The following is a 13,376-nucleotide window of genomic DNA, read 5'->3' as shown; positions in this document are numbered from 1 at the left end:
CGGCAACGAGTGAGATTATTAATGCTATTTCCTCAGAAATTAACAAAGCAGTGCCTATAGAAATCTGCAGGCAGGTGTGTTCAAATATCAAGAAAACGGTTACCAATGAGGTCAACAAATCATTTTGCAAGAACATAAGCAAAAGTGTGACATTTCAAATCTGTCAAATGGTCACCAAAGAGATCAGTGAAGCCATTGCCATCGATATAGCTAAGGCCGTCATTCAGGGCATTAGTAAAGCCATTACCTCAGAGATAAGCGAAGCAGTAACTAACAAGATCAGTAAAGATATTGCAATGCAAGTCAGTTTATCGGTTGCAACAGAGATCTGCAAAGCTGTAGGACTGAATGTTATTCAAAACTGTGATGCAGAGAGACGCAAAATCGTGGATATCACTAGGTCTGTGTCATTGATGATTAGTAATGCCGTAACATTGGAGATTAGTAGAGCGGTTGCTAAAGAAATCAGTAAAGCCGTTACGATAGGAATATGTAAAGCTGTCACATTGGAAGTCAGCAAAGTAGTATCACTGCAAATTAGCACAGCTGTTATTATGGAGATAAGCACTGCAGTCACGAAAGAAATTGGTAAAGTGGTTGCTATGGAACCTACCGAGAAAACAGCTACAAGAATTTGTAATAATGTCATACGAGGTATTACAGATAGTGTTTCTGTTGCGATTAATGAAGCTGTTACCAAGTCAATCCTCAACCTCACTCTCATAGACGTAATTGAAAGCGTTGCTGTAGACAACACTTACGACATTCTCAAAGATATTGACGCTATATTCGACAAAATGTGGTTCTACAGACTTATTGCCAATCAACTCCACGAATAGACTTCAATGTAAGCACTTTATTAACTTTATATTTTAACACATTCATACAATTCATACACCACTCAGTAGCGCACACACTTTTATTCTTTGCAGTGTATATAGTTTTTTTATCTTCATATGTTCCATGCTTATGTATCTATGGCTTTATTTCTATACTCGATACTCGAAATTGATGAGTGATAATTATTGTTGGTGTCCTAGCTATTGCTGCTTAACTAAGATAAAAGGCATCAGAGTTATTGCTACTCAATGTTTTTTCTATACCCAAAGCTGTTGTGCCCAATGGGACCCCATTTTTATATAAATGATCAGCTGAGGTTGATGATCTATAAGGTTTTGCGAAGGCATGTTTTACTTCATAGCTACATAAACCACGTGTGTCTAAACATCAAAAGGTTTTGATGTCAATAATTGATACACATCAGCTTTAGTGCAGTCAGAGCAAGTATAAGAATCGGTAACAAACTTCGTTTGATGACAGATTCTTCAATAGATGTATAACTCTCAATAAATGTAGAGAAATGTGCCAAATTAAGAAATCTGTTGATTTTATTTATTGTATTTACTAATGAGTGACTGACGGCTTCAAACTTTAGGAAGAAGTCGAGAAACAGAAAGTTGGGAGTACATTTAAACCTCGGATGGGACGAAACTGGTAAACAAAATCCCCCTAGCTGTCTTTTAGTGTTTACTTAGGAATATCAAGTAGAATATGTAAACTTTTGTACATGGTTCTTGCGAGTAATTGTTTAGAATCGAGTTTTAGAGTTTTACTTATATTCTAGTATTATGAATTCTAATTAGAGTCCCTCGTATTTCCAGTTCATATAACAAGTATAGGAATGTCGTAAAGAGAAATTCAAAAAGTGAAAAACATCAGCGGATGGATAATCGGAATATCGTAGTAAGGCACGCACTTGCCACGAAAGATGTTGACGACTGTGTGAAGGGCGGACTGAGAGTCACATGGAAGATGAGTTGCCCTATCTTTTTATTACAGTCCGTCATCAATACTTATTTGAGGGGTTAAGAATATCCAAAATTGCTTGATGTCTATGATACACCATCTATTTGTACAGCAACTGTAGGAACAAAATCATTGCTAACTAGTCTTGTAATTTTTCTGTTAAGTTCCATCGTTAGGGTTATCAGCAAAAACTTGCAGACATTTATCTAATTGCCAACAATTTTAGCAATATTCTTTGTAGTGAACATTAGTAAACATTAGTATGATTGTTGGAATTTCTTTATTCTCACATGTATTCTCAGTTTGCTTTTCTTCTAACAACATCAGTTCTCGTTAGATAAATATTCACCGTGGGACAGAAAACAAGTAAAACACATCTTTAACGCAACCCCATTTGCATCAGCCACATTATTCTGAACATGATGTAAGATATTCTTCTTGTGGAAAACAAATCATGGATACTTTCTGTCCATAATATTTGTCTACCTATGCATCATAAAGCTGTCCCATTTTGAGAATCCCGTTAAATATATGAAAAATAGATGAGATGCACTCAATTTTCTCTCTCACATTCTTGCTGCAATTTTCCTATCATCCTAGAATGACTGTTATTATTAAATATATACTGTATATATGAGTATGTATGTATGTATGTATGTATGTATGTATGTATGTATGTATGTATGTATGTATGTATGTATGTGTGCATGGTGGTTATAGTTTTCAGATTATTACCTATTTACACTGAAAGGAGACTTTTGGCTAAGTAGAACGTGTAGCTTTTAAATTCTCAAAACGTATCCGAGCGTGAAATACCTCTTTCCCAGCATTTCTGGACATACTTTAATTTTCCTCATACACCAATACACACACACACACACACACACACACACACACACACACACACACACACACACACACACACACACACACACACACACACACACAAACACACACACAAACACACACACACATACAATGGTCTTCTTTCACTTTCCGTTTACCAGATCCACTCACAAAGGGTTGGTCAGCCCGAGGTTATGCTAGAGGTCACTTGAGGAAGGTGTCACCCAGTGCGTGCACGTATGAGTTTATGTGTTTATGTAATCATTTATGCGTGTTAGCCCAAAGGCTGTAGTCAGGCTGAGACACAGACTGAATTCTCATCAATTCAATGGCCATGCCTTTGTGATTGACCTTTGGTGAAGCTGGGAGTTTGATATTGTTGCCATCTTTTGAGTTTCTTACCATGATGTAGGTTCATTTAGGAACTGGGATAGCAGAAGTTCAAGTTTTTCTAACACATCTACCCTCACTCCATGCAGATATCTCAGACGTTTTTGGCAAGATATTAAAAAGCTGTGGGGCTTTGAATATTAAGCTGTTGCAGTACCTGGTCCTTACTTCAGAAGGGATAGGTGGGATCTTTGTAACAATGTATTGATTCTAGTTCGGAGGCTGGTATAACCCTTGATGTCAAAGTTAGGTGCTAGCCTCTGTAGGAACTTCCAAATGTATATCCCCGCATATGTCACCCGTCTTTGCTCCAGGGAGTGCAGTCTTAACATTTTCAGTCTCTTCCAGTGTGTCAGTTGTTACGTTGATACAATCTTCCTGGTGTATCAATTGTAGACTGTGGGATTAACACATTTGAAAACAGTAATCCATGCGGCTGAGAACTAACGTCCTCCATAAAACCAGCATAGATTTCTGGTCCCTTGTTCTGAAAGGTCTTAGAATCCATCTGTCCATTCGCCTGCATATCGTCACCATCTTGGCGATATGTACATGAAATGAGGCGCTGTTGCTCATGTGTATCACACAATATGCTCCAGAGCATAGTTGTTGCTGCATGTTATCGTAAACGTATGCGTATTTTTAAATTTAAAACTGCGAGTCTGTCGCGTGATTCGTGTTTCACGTCATTCAGGTTTCAGTCAAGAAACCTGGGAATTCTGAAGATCGTAGTGGGGTGAGATTCGAGTCGCTAGACAAACTCTGAGCTCCGTTTCCGAAAATACAGGAAAAGAAAAAACGACATACCATAAGCTCTACAGAATATATTGCGCACTCCTCTCTGTTTCGCTAGACATAAACCAACGTACATATATTCAAAATGTTTGTGTGTAAAAATGAAATCGCAAAAACGACAATCGTTTGAAGCTGCAAATATATAATCAGTGGAAACATCAAGACGGGAATTGTAAAGGAGTGCTATGAAAAAAAAAAAAAAGAACATAAAGGTGTGAAAAGTAGACAAAAATTATTTAGTGAAAAGGCACTTAATTTGACTACTGTGTTTCATAGGTATAGTTCCACTGATCGTCAGAATTAAATTTCGGTTAGTACCGAAAATTTTTATTACAGGTGTTCAGAAAATACGTGTCATATGTTTTAGCACACAACGTTTCAACGTTTATAATCGATAATTTTCAGTGCAGGTGTTCAGAAAATGCATGTTATATGTTTTAGCACACGAGGCTCCAACGTTTAGAATCGATCATTTTAAGTGTAGGTGTTAACAAAATACATGTTACAGCAAGGTGAGAATGCGGCAATGATTGATGTACATTTTAATCCAACAACAATTTACGCCAAATATCGTTAAATCAGTTTATAAAATATCATCTTACGTTTTGCTTGAGTAGTCTAGGTAAAAACTGATTTCTCTCAAACCATCCTTAGCACATATTCTATCTGTGCATAAAATTGCAAGAAAATAAGTTGAAAACTTTAAAAGTTATGACAAAAAATAGCATTCACAAGAGAATTTGCACTGAAATGTCCTATTCAATTTGAAATATCGGTACTCATTACAGATTATCGTTTTTTGGAAATTCGAAGTACGTAAGTGGCCACATGGGCATAGGTCACACACACACGTGCCAAGTTTCTTCAAGATCGGTTGGATATATACATATACATATACATATACATATACGTATGTATATATATATATATATATATATATAGACATATAAATATATATACATATGCATGTATATATACACATATATATATATACATATATATATACATACATATATATATATATACATGTATAAGTGCATATATATATATGTATATGCATATATATATATATATATAGATATAAATATATATATATATATATATGCGAATATATACAATCATATATATATATATATATATATATATATATATATATATATATATGTATATACATTCATGTATTCTATACAGATATATACATGTATATACATATACATAAGCATATATATACATATAAATATGTATGTATATATACAAATATATATGTATGTACATATATATATATATATACATATGTGTATGTATATATGTATATAATATATATATATATTATATATGTACATATTTGTATATATATGTATTTATATATATATGTACATATGTGTAAATATATGTATTTATATATATATGCACATATGTCTATATATATGTATTTATATATATGTGTACATATGTCTATATATATGTATTTATATGTATACATATGTGTATGTATATATGTATTCATATATATATATGTGTATGTATATATGTATTTATATATATATATATATGTGTATGTATATATGTATTTTTATAAATACTTGTGTATGTATACATGCATTTATATATATACTTATGTGTATGTATACATGCATTATATATATATATATACTTATGTGTATGGTACATGTATTATATATATATACATACGTATATATAGTATACATATATATACACATACGTATATATATATATATATATATATATATGCATATATATATATATATATATATATATATATGTGCGTGTATGTATATATATATATTTATCTATATAGCATATATATTATATATATTATATATATATTATATATATGTGCGTGTATGTATATATATATATATTATATATATAATATAGAAATTCGGGGGTGAGTACTTGATAATTATAAGCACATGTGTATACCGTTGGTGGGGTGGTGGAGTGGTGGAGTAAATTGATCAAAATAAAAACATGATGCGATGTTATAAATCTGTCTAATAAAGGCCCGAAACATATGTACCGCTGAGTCCTTCGCATCATGTTTTTATTTTGATCAATTTAATATATATATATATATATATATATGTGCGTGTATGTATATATATATATATATATCTATATATGCATATATATATATATATATATATATATATATATATATATATATATATATATGCATATATATATTGTATATATATGTGCGTGTATTTATATATGTATATATGTAAATGATATATGATGAGAATTTATGGAACGATATCTGATAGAAACTCAACAAACTGTTAAAGATGGAAAAGAGATGTTAAAATTTTAATAAAAGTATTGTAATACGTGCATACGATCGTTTCGAACTGCAATATTAACATGTAAAAGACATGGTAGAATAATTTAAAATTGATCTAATTAAATTAAATTAATTACATACTACTGTCCTCCTTAGGGTAATAAAAGGAATGCATCAATGGAGGAAGTAGCAAATAATATATTCGGATATATATATATAATATATATATATATATTTATAATATATATATATATATATATATATATATCATATATATATATATATATATATATAATATATATATATATATATATATATATATATACATGTATATATATATATGTGTGTTTATGTATGTCAAAAAGTATTCACCTTATGAAAGATCAGGAGCAAACTAAAAAAGTGCTGTTGAGTCTAGGTGTGAAAAAGCTGAAATGTAAACGTATATGTATATATACATATATACATATAGCTATATCTACAAATATGCATATATATACATATATATTATATATAATATATATATATATAATATATTATATATATAATATATAATATATATTATATATATAATATATATACCTACATATATATGTAGGTATGTATGTATATATGAGTGCGTGCGTGTGTATAATCAATATTGTGAACTTGTGTCTGTGTGAAATTAATCAAATGAAAGTTCTAATCATAATTCAATAATATTCTTAATATATTTTAGCACCAAACATCGAGCGTTTCTATTCTTCGTATCGACTTGATCCAGATTTTCTTCGAAGGTCGAACAACATTAGAGAAAAATATTACACAATATTTGTATAAATCACATTAGAAAATACATCGACAATTGGAGAAAACAAAGTAAAAACAAAATCATTACTTTCTTGAATAGTATAAAGCAGAGATGCCTAACTGGATTTGCCTTATTTTGATATGTAAGCGAAGTCTCGTATCGATTTTTCATAAAGGATGAATGGAGAAACATATAAGGAACGATAAAAAGATATGTGGGAAAAAATGAAACGGGAATACAGATAAAGTGGTAGATAGGTAGAAAGAAAGAGAGCGAGATAGGAAGAATGCATCTCTCATAAGCTTTACAGTATTTCACTTGAGGTAAAGAAATGGATGATACGATATAATACGTTTCAAAGAACTCTTGCTACATATAAGAAAGGCTTTAAATATGATTGTTAAAGCCCTATTAAAAGTAAGTTTGTCAAACATCTTTTGCTCATTAAATAAAAGATACGAATGATATTACCTGTCCAAATTCAAATTAATTCCTTTGCAAGTAACCCGTATATTTGAGATATGGATTATGATTGTATGAATTTGTACATTGTATTATATATAGAAAAATCTCAATGTCTCAATATATTTTTGGATAGCCATTCAATTTGTTTATGTTTTGGGTACATAACACAATATCTATTTGTCTTTAGTTATTAGAAACTCATAACATTTGGAAATCACAGTTATTTCTGCTGAAATTTGGAAAACAAAAGAAAACGAAATAATTCATTTATTTCATAAGGTAAGTATCTTTGGCTCTTCGTTGAATAAATAGTATTTTCAGTTATAACGAACTTGTTTTAAAAAATTACTTACAAACTTTCTTCAAAAGTTGCCTGGCCTAACGGTTAAGGCTCTCGACTGAGGAACTTATCTTAGTCCAGAAGATCCATTATGTCCTTGAGCAAGTCACTTCGTTCCACATTGCTCCAGTCTACTCAATTGTAAAAGAGCACCAGCCAAGTGCTGGTTCAGCCATCTCTTCCATCAGCGGTCACATCGAAGATTTCCGTTGTGTCAAAACTGAAGGTGTTTCCAGTGACGAATGTTTTAATTTTTAACGGTTTGATTTTTGATATTTTTGATTGATAGCTCATCAATATTAAGAAATGTTTTGTATTTTTATCGACTGTTGATGGGCTTACTTACCTATATTTTATCAATAGTTACACAGACAGAGTTATACAAATTTGAGCAGAATTAACTGGTATATTTATGCAAATACATTTTCCAAGATCCGTACGAAAAAGTGGAAAAGTTTAAGGTAAGATTGAAACCAAATTAGATTAAACAAATAATTCAGAGACATCTATTCTCACTTCTAAATCGAATTTAATCAACCAGTGATAAGGAGAATAATGTATTTAAAATATTATTGCAATTTTTATGTTGAATACATGATAAGCAGTTATTGTTTCAAATAACTGTGTATTAAATATACAATATTATTATTTTTTAAATTTGAAATATTTTAAAATATTTAAAATATTAATTATCTAGCTGAGATATAAGTACGCGTGTATATACGTACATAAGTTTATATAAATAAATACGTATGTGAGTGTGTGTGTATGTCATATATATATATATATATATATATATATATATATATATATATGTGTGTGTGTGTGTGTGTGTATGTATGTATTATGTGTGTACGTGTGCTTCGTCATAATCAGTTATAACGTATCTCTCCCTCTCTCTCTCTCTCTCTCTCTCTCTCTCTCACATAGGCATAGAGAGACCAAGCATGACATACGTCTACATATTAACTCTATACATATACAGGCACGTAAATGACATTAATAAATTCTACCAGGCTGGTGTTGGATGCTCTCGTCTCTTACAACAGTCGTGTTTTTGTATTATATATAAATATTATACATATGTGTGCGTATGTATATCTATATTTGTATATTACACATATAGCACACACACACATACACACACACACACACACACACACACACACACACACACACACACATCTTAAGTGCTATACTTGAGGTTTCTCTGTTTTCTTTACATATACAGAGTTAATAAAGTTCTACTCAATTCTATTTAATAACATATGAAGATTATTTTTCTGCTAAAGTTTAATAAATGAGTGCATAATTTGATGCAATTCTTTCTTAATGTGATTATATCGGCATACATTTTCTTCTATTTCAGACAAATAATGAAATTATTCTCTGTTTCCGTAATGTGTAAAGCCTTTGAAACAATGATTATTGGTGATTTTAGTTTTGTGACTTAAGAATAATAGCTTGACTTGCTTTTCTTTAAATACATATTATCCTATACTTCTACACTGATATACACACGAGAAAAACAGTTCCAACTTCCATGATAATTAAATAATTCTAAAGAAATGAAAAGTGCATACATGCATACACATACACACATACACGTACACATATATATGAATATATATATATATATATATATATATATATGTACACACACAAACATATATATATATATATAGTATTATTTCTAAATCTCTCAAAGAGAGACATTCAGTGAGAGATTTTTAAAGTAGAGGCTATTTGCTAACATAATGTGGTAGTCTTGAAATGAACGATGTTCCTGTTTTATCCCCAAGAAACATCGTTCCTAGCTGGTTATACGACACAACATTTGTGGACTAGTTTCTGGTTATTGCACTTTATCAACAGAGTAGCTGCTTGGCAAGATGGCCAAGTAACATAGCCTTTTACAGGACAGCCACATTATGTTGGCAAATAGCCTTTACTTTAAGGAACTGTGACTGAATGTCTCTCTTTGAGAGATTCAGCAATGATAGTATTTCTATTTTTAGATTAGTGACTGTATGTCACTTTGAAAACTATATAATCGAACGGTGAGTTCAGCAACACCATCTGGCCAAGCAGCTATTGCGGGTTGCTGAACTCACTCTTCGAAAATATAAGGACACGGATAATGTGTCGTACAGCCAGCTAGAAACGATGTTTCTTGGGGCTAAAAAAACAGTAACAGAATCCCTTCAGAAGAGCCTTTACTTTATATACGTATATATATATATATATATATATGTGCACACAGATGTTGAACCGGTAATCCCTACACATTTTTCTCTCTTAATAACACACACACACGCAGACATAGTTAATATGTATGCAAGTACGAATATATGCAAGTATTTTTCCTCTCTCAAACATTTCTCTTGTCGGCTCGAAACGTCAAAGGCTTCGTTCTTTCCGAGCGTCAATCTAATACACCTGCTTGTTGTTCCTACACCTGTCTTCGCTTTTTATTTTCTGTAAATCTGAAGTATATATATAATATATATATATATATATATATATATATATATATATATATATATATATATATGTATACGTATATCACTATTAGAGTGGCAAAATTATGAAGCCACTCTTATTAATCTTTACACACACACACACACATATTCATATATAATCGAAAAGTACTGTTTCCAGTAGAGTACTATTGCATATTAGAGTTACTGAAGATGTTTGGCAACTCTGTGTGTGTGTGGCGTGTGCATGTGTGCGTTATTAAGTGAGTCCGTATCTTTCAAACCACTTATCATTAATTAGTATTTAGATTAAGTTTATCGTTTACTCCTCTGATTTATTTCAGTGTGAGAATCGACTCAGAGAAAATTACCAAACAGACATGGTTGAGATGTATTCAAGTACGAAAATAGTTTCAGGCGTTGATTGTACAATAATTTACATAGAACTTGTGAATAGTAATTAAACTAACATTGAGAAGATGACATGTATATGATTCCACGGACGTTCAAATTGTGGTTTTTAGTAAGTATTAGAAAATTGTATCGATTAGACCATAGTGATTGTGGTAATCAGGGATTGTGCTGTTTGTGATGAGGGATGGTATTAATAATGGATTGCTGAAGGCACATAGACCCCATCAAATTATTAATTCCAATGAGATACACCTTCGTGTATTTCATGGTGAAGGAAAAGTTGAAGAGACACTTGCATAAGAGAAAAATCAAAATACGAACAGCAACATTAGCAGTAGCAAGAGTAACCACCACCACCACAATAACCACAACAATAACAACAAATGGATGGAAACAGTAGTATGTGTGTAAGAAACAGATGGCTTCCACGCTTTAAATGGGTCTGCAGTTATTTAAAGCAATTTAGCTATTAGAAAAAAGTATTTTCAATCTGTAGTTAAGCAGATGTTATTAAATTTAATATAAGATGAAAATATAAAAAGATGGTAGTTTTTCTTGATGAAACAGATTTAATTGAAGAATGCAAGACACAAACAACAATCTTAAAACAGAAACAAAATAGAACTGAATAAATCGAATGACTGTCAATTCTGTTTCTATTTTCTTTCATACATTTGACTTTTCCATTTTCCAACTCATTAGAATACTTGTTTGGAGGGAGTGATACATTTGAGAAATGCAAACCCCTGGCTCACGTTTAACAGCTGATAATGAAACCCCCATTCCACCCCGGATATTCAAGATGAGTATTAACTGCAGTCTGAGCGTCCCTGCAAAGTTCATTGGTACTGTCCTTTTTTCAAACGATCAACTGCTTAAAATAAATGTAAGATTTTGTTCCCTTTCCCTGACAAAATTGTTTTGCATTTCACTTCATAAGATTCTTGGCAAATATTTACAACATGACTAATATAAAAAACAAATGTGAGTAAAGAAATTCTATTTGTAAGAAGACGTAATCTCTGTTTCGAAAATATTTCAGACAAATCTCACCAATGTTTTTAATCGACTATCAAATACAGGCAGACTTGGTACTATTTAGCAGAATCAAGAATCTCAAGTTTTTTTTATACAACACACAATAACTAGTGAGTAAAGACGAATGTATTTGACAAACTACACGCGTTGTATTATATCTCTGAGCAAGATAATTCACCTTAAAGATGAAAATAAATATGCAACGATTCGTGAGAATACTACTTGCAATAGACGAATTCATGTACTGAGCTGATATGCGTTTATTTATTTAACTAAGAGCAACTGATCAAAGCACACCCTAAGTAAATACCTCAGTGGATGAGTCTGTACCCATGTTCACCCTGCCAACACAATCTTACATATAAAATAAGGTAATTATTCTTTCAAATATGACATTCCACGAGGGTCGATGTTTATCTTATTATGAGAATAATGTTCTTTTCTTGTCTCGGACACTGATCTATCATAGTTAATATTTTGCAGTGTGGTGCTTACTTAATCGAAATTATATATACATGAGAACATACTGAATTACCCATAAAAGATATTTGCCTGTTTTATCGACTATTTATCCCTGAGCCATACAATTCACTTTCTTCAACAATTGTGTGAAATTTTCCATTTTCAGCGCCACTTTAATAATTTATTTTCAATAGATCGAAAGATTTCGAATATTCTCCCTAGTTTGCTCCTTTCCAATAAGTTTACGAATAAATTAAAACTCAGGAGACACCTCAAAAACCCTTCGAACCTCAGGGGTTATCAGCAACGAAGTGATATCTGTAACTTTCATTAATTTTAAGCTCAATAAGGCAGTCTCTACGCAGTTTCTTGTCCTGATAGAAAACAGCCCAGCTTTTGTCATTTTACAACCTACCTTTTTAAATATAGAAATAATCTTTAGTCAAGACAGACCCAGCTATACAAAAATAGGATTGTTAACGCTGAGATATCATCATAAAACAGTTCCAGCAGGATGAATTTGATCTTAAACAACAACTTCAGAAAGACAAACTCACTGATGATTAAACACTGGCAGTATGGATCACTTATGTACCATATAAAATGTGTGAATGTTTGTGTGTGTGTGTGAGAGTGTGTGTATGTGTGTGTGTGTGTGTGTGTGTGTGTGTGTGTGTGTGTGTGTGTGTGTGTGTGTTATGTATTTGGGAAGTAAAATAAATGCGCATGTATATTATGACTATAAAAAAGCGTAGCAGTAAAGTAAATGCGAGAGAGTGTAGAGAAGCCATGGAGTTATATCTACTCTTTGTGATAAAAGAAAACATTTTGAACAGCTAATGTTTACGTTAAAAAGTAAACCAGAATATTAGGTTTTCAAACCATACTAATTGAGTAATCGTGTGAAACCAGGCATTGGTTTGTTGTGAGAAGGTAGAAAGAGAACATCGATGGAGAAGAAAAGAAAGAAATATATCGATGTCAATTATGCAGCGTTTATAAGGAAATATTGAGTGTTGTGGAAGGCTTATATGTGAGAACGTTCATGATTAAGACAAAAATTATTAAGAGTATAATTATTTATAGGCTTTTTTGTTTACACATTTGAAATATTTGAATGAATTATACACGTTCGAACAAGATTGCTATAACTATACAGAGAAGTTAAACGTCGAGATGGAACTTGAGAATGGTGTGTAAAATGAAAAACAAGTGGAATGAAAGTATCGGGAAATTGTTTAGGTA

General features: G+C 31.5%; 1 protein-coding gene across 4 annotated transcripts in view; it reads left to right on the top strand.

Moving 5' to 3' along the window:
• LOC118761452 overlaps positions 1 to 11,069 on the top strand; it is a 12,917-nt gene extending 1,848 nt beyond the window's left edge. Inside the window, exons 1-5 of one of the 4 annotated variants that reach the window (XM_036499347.1) lie at positions 1 to 847; positions 6,861 to 7,349; positions 7,592 to 7,676; positions 9,107 to 9,168; positions 10,562 to 11,069. The exon at positions 1 to 847 is cut by the window's left edge and continues 1,848 nt beyond it. In XM_036499347.1, coding sequence (XP_036355240.1) covers positions 1 to 839 — 839 coding nt within the window. In that variant the 3' untranslated portion in view covers positions 840 to 847; positions 6,861 to 7,349; positions 7,592 to 7,676; positions 9,107 to 9,168; positions 10,562 to 11,069. Of the gene's footprint in view, positions 848 to 6,860; positions 7,350 to 7,591; positions 7,677 to 8,100; positions 8,199 to 9,106; positions 9,169 to 10,561 lie in introns of those variants that run through there. The other 3 variants (XM_036499345.1, XM_036499349.1, XM_036499351.1) reach the window with 3 other exon arrangements.
• Positions 11,070 to 13,376: the final 2,307 nt, after the last annotated feature.

This window comes from Octopus sinensis, linkage group LG2, assembly GCF_006345805.1.
Source record: "Octopus sinensis linkage group LG2, ASM634580v1, whole genome shotgun sequence".
Taxonomy (NCBI): domain Eukaryota; kingdom Metazoa; phylum Mollusca; class Cephalopoda; order Octopoda; family Octopodidae; genus Octopus; species Octopus sinensis.
This window is presented reverse-complemented; position numbering and strand designations above follow the sequence as displayed.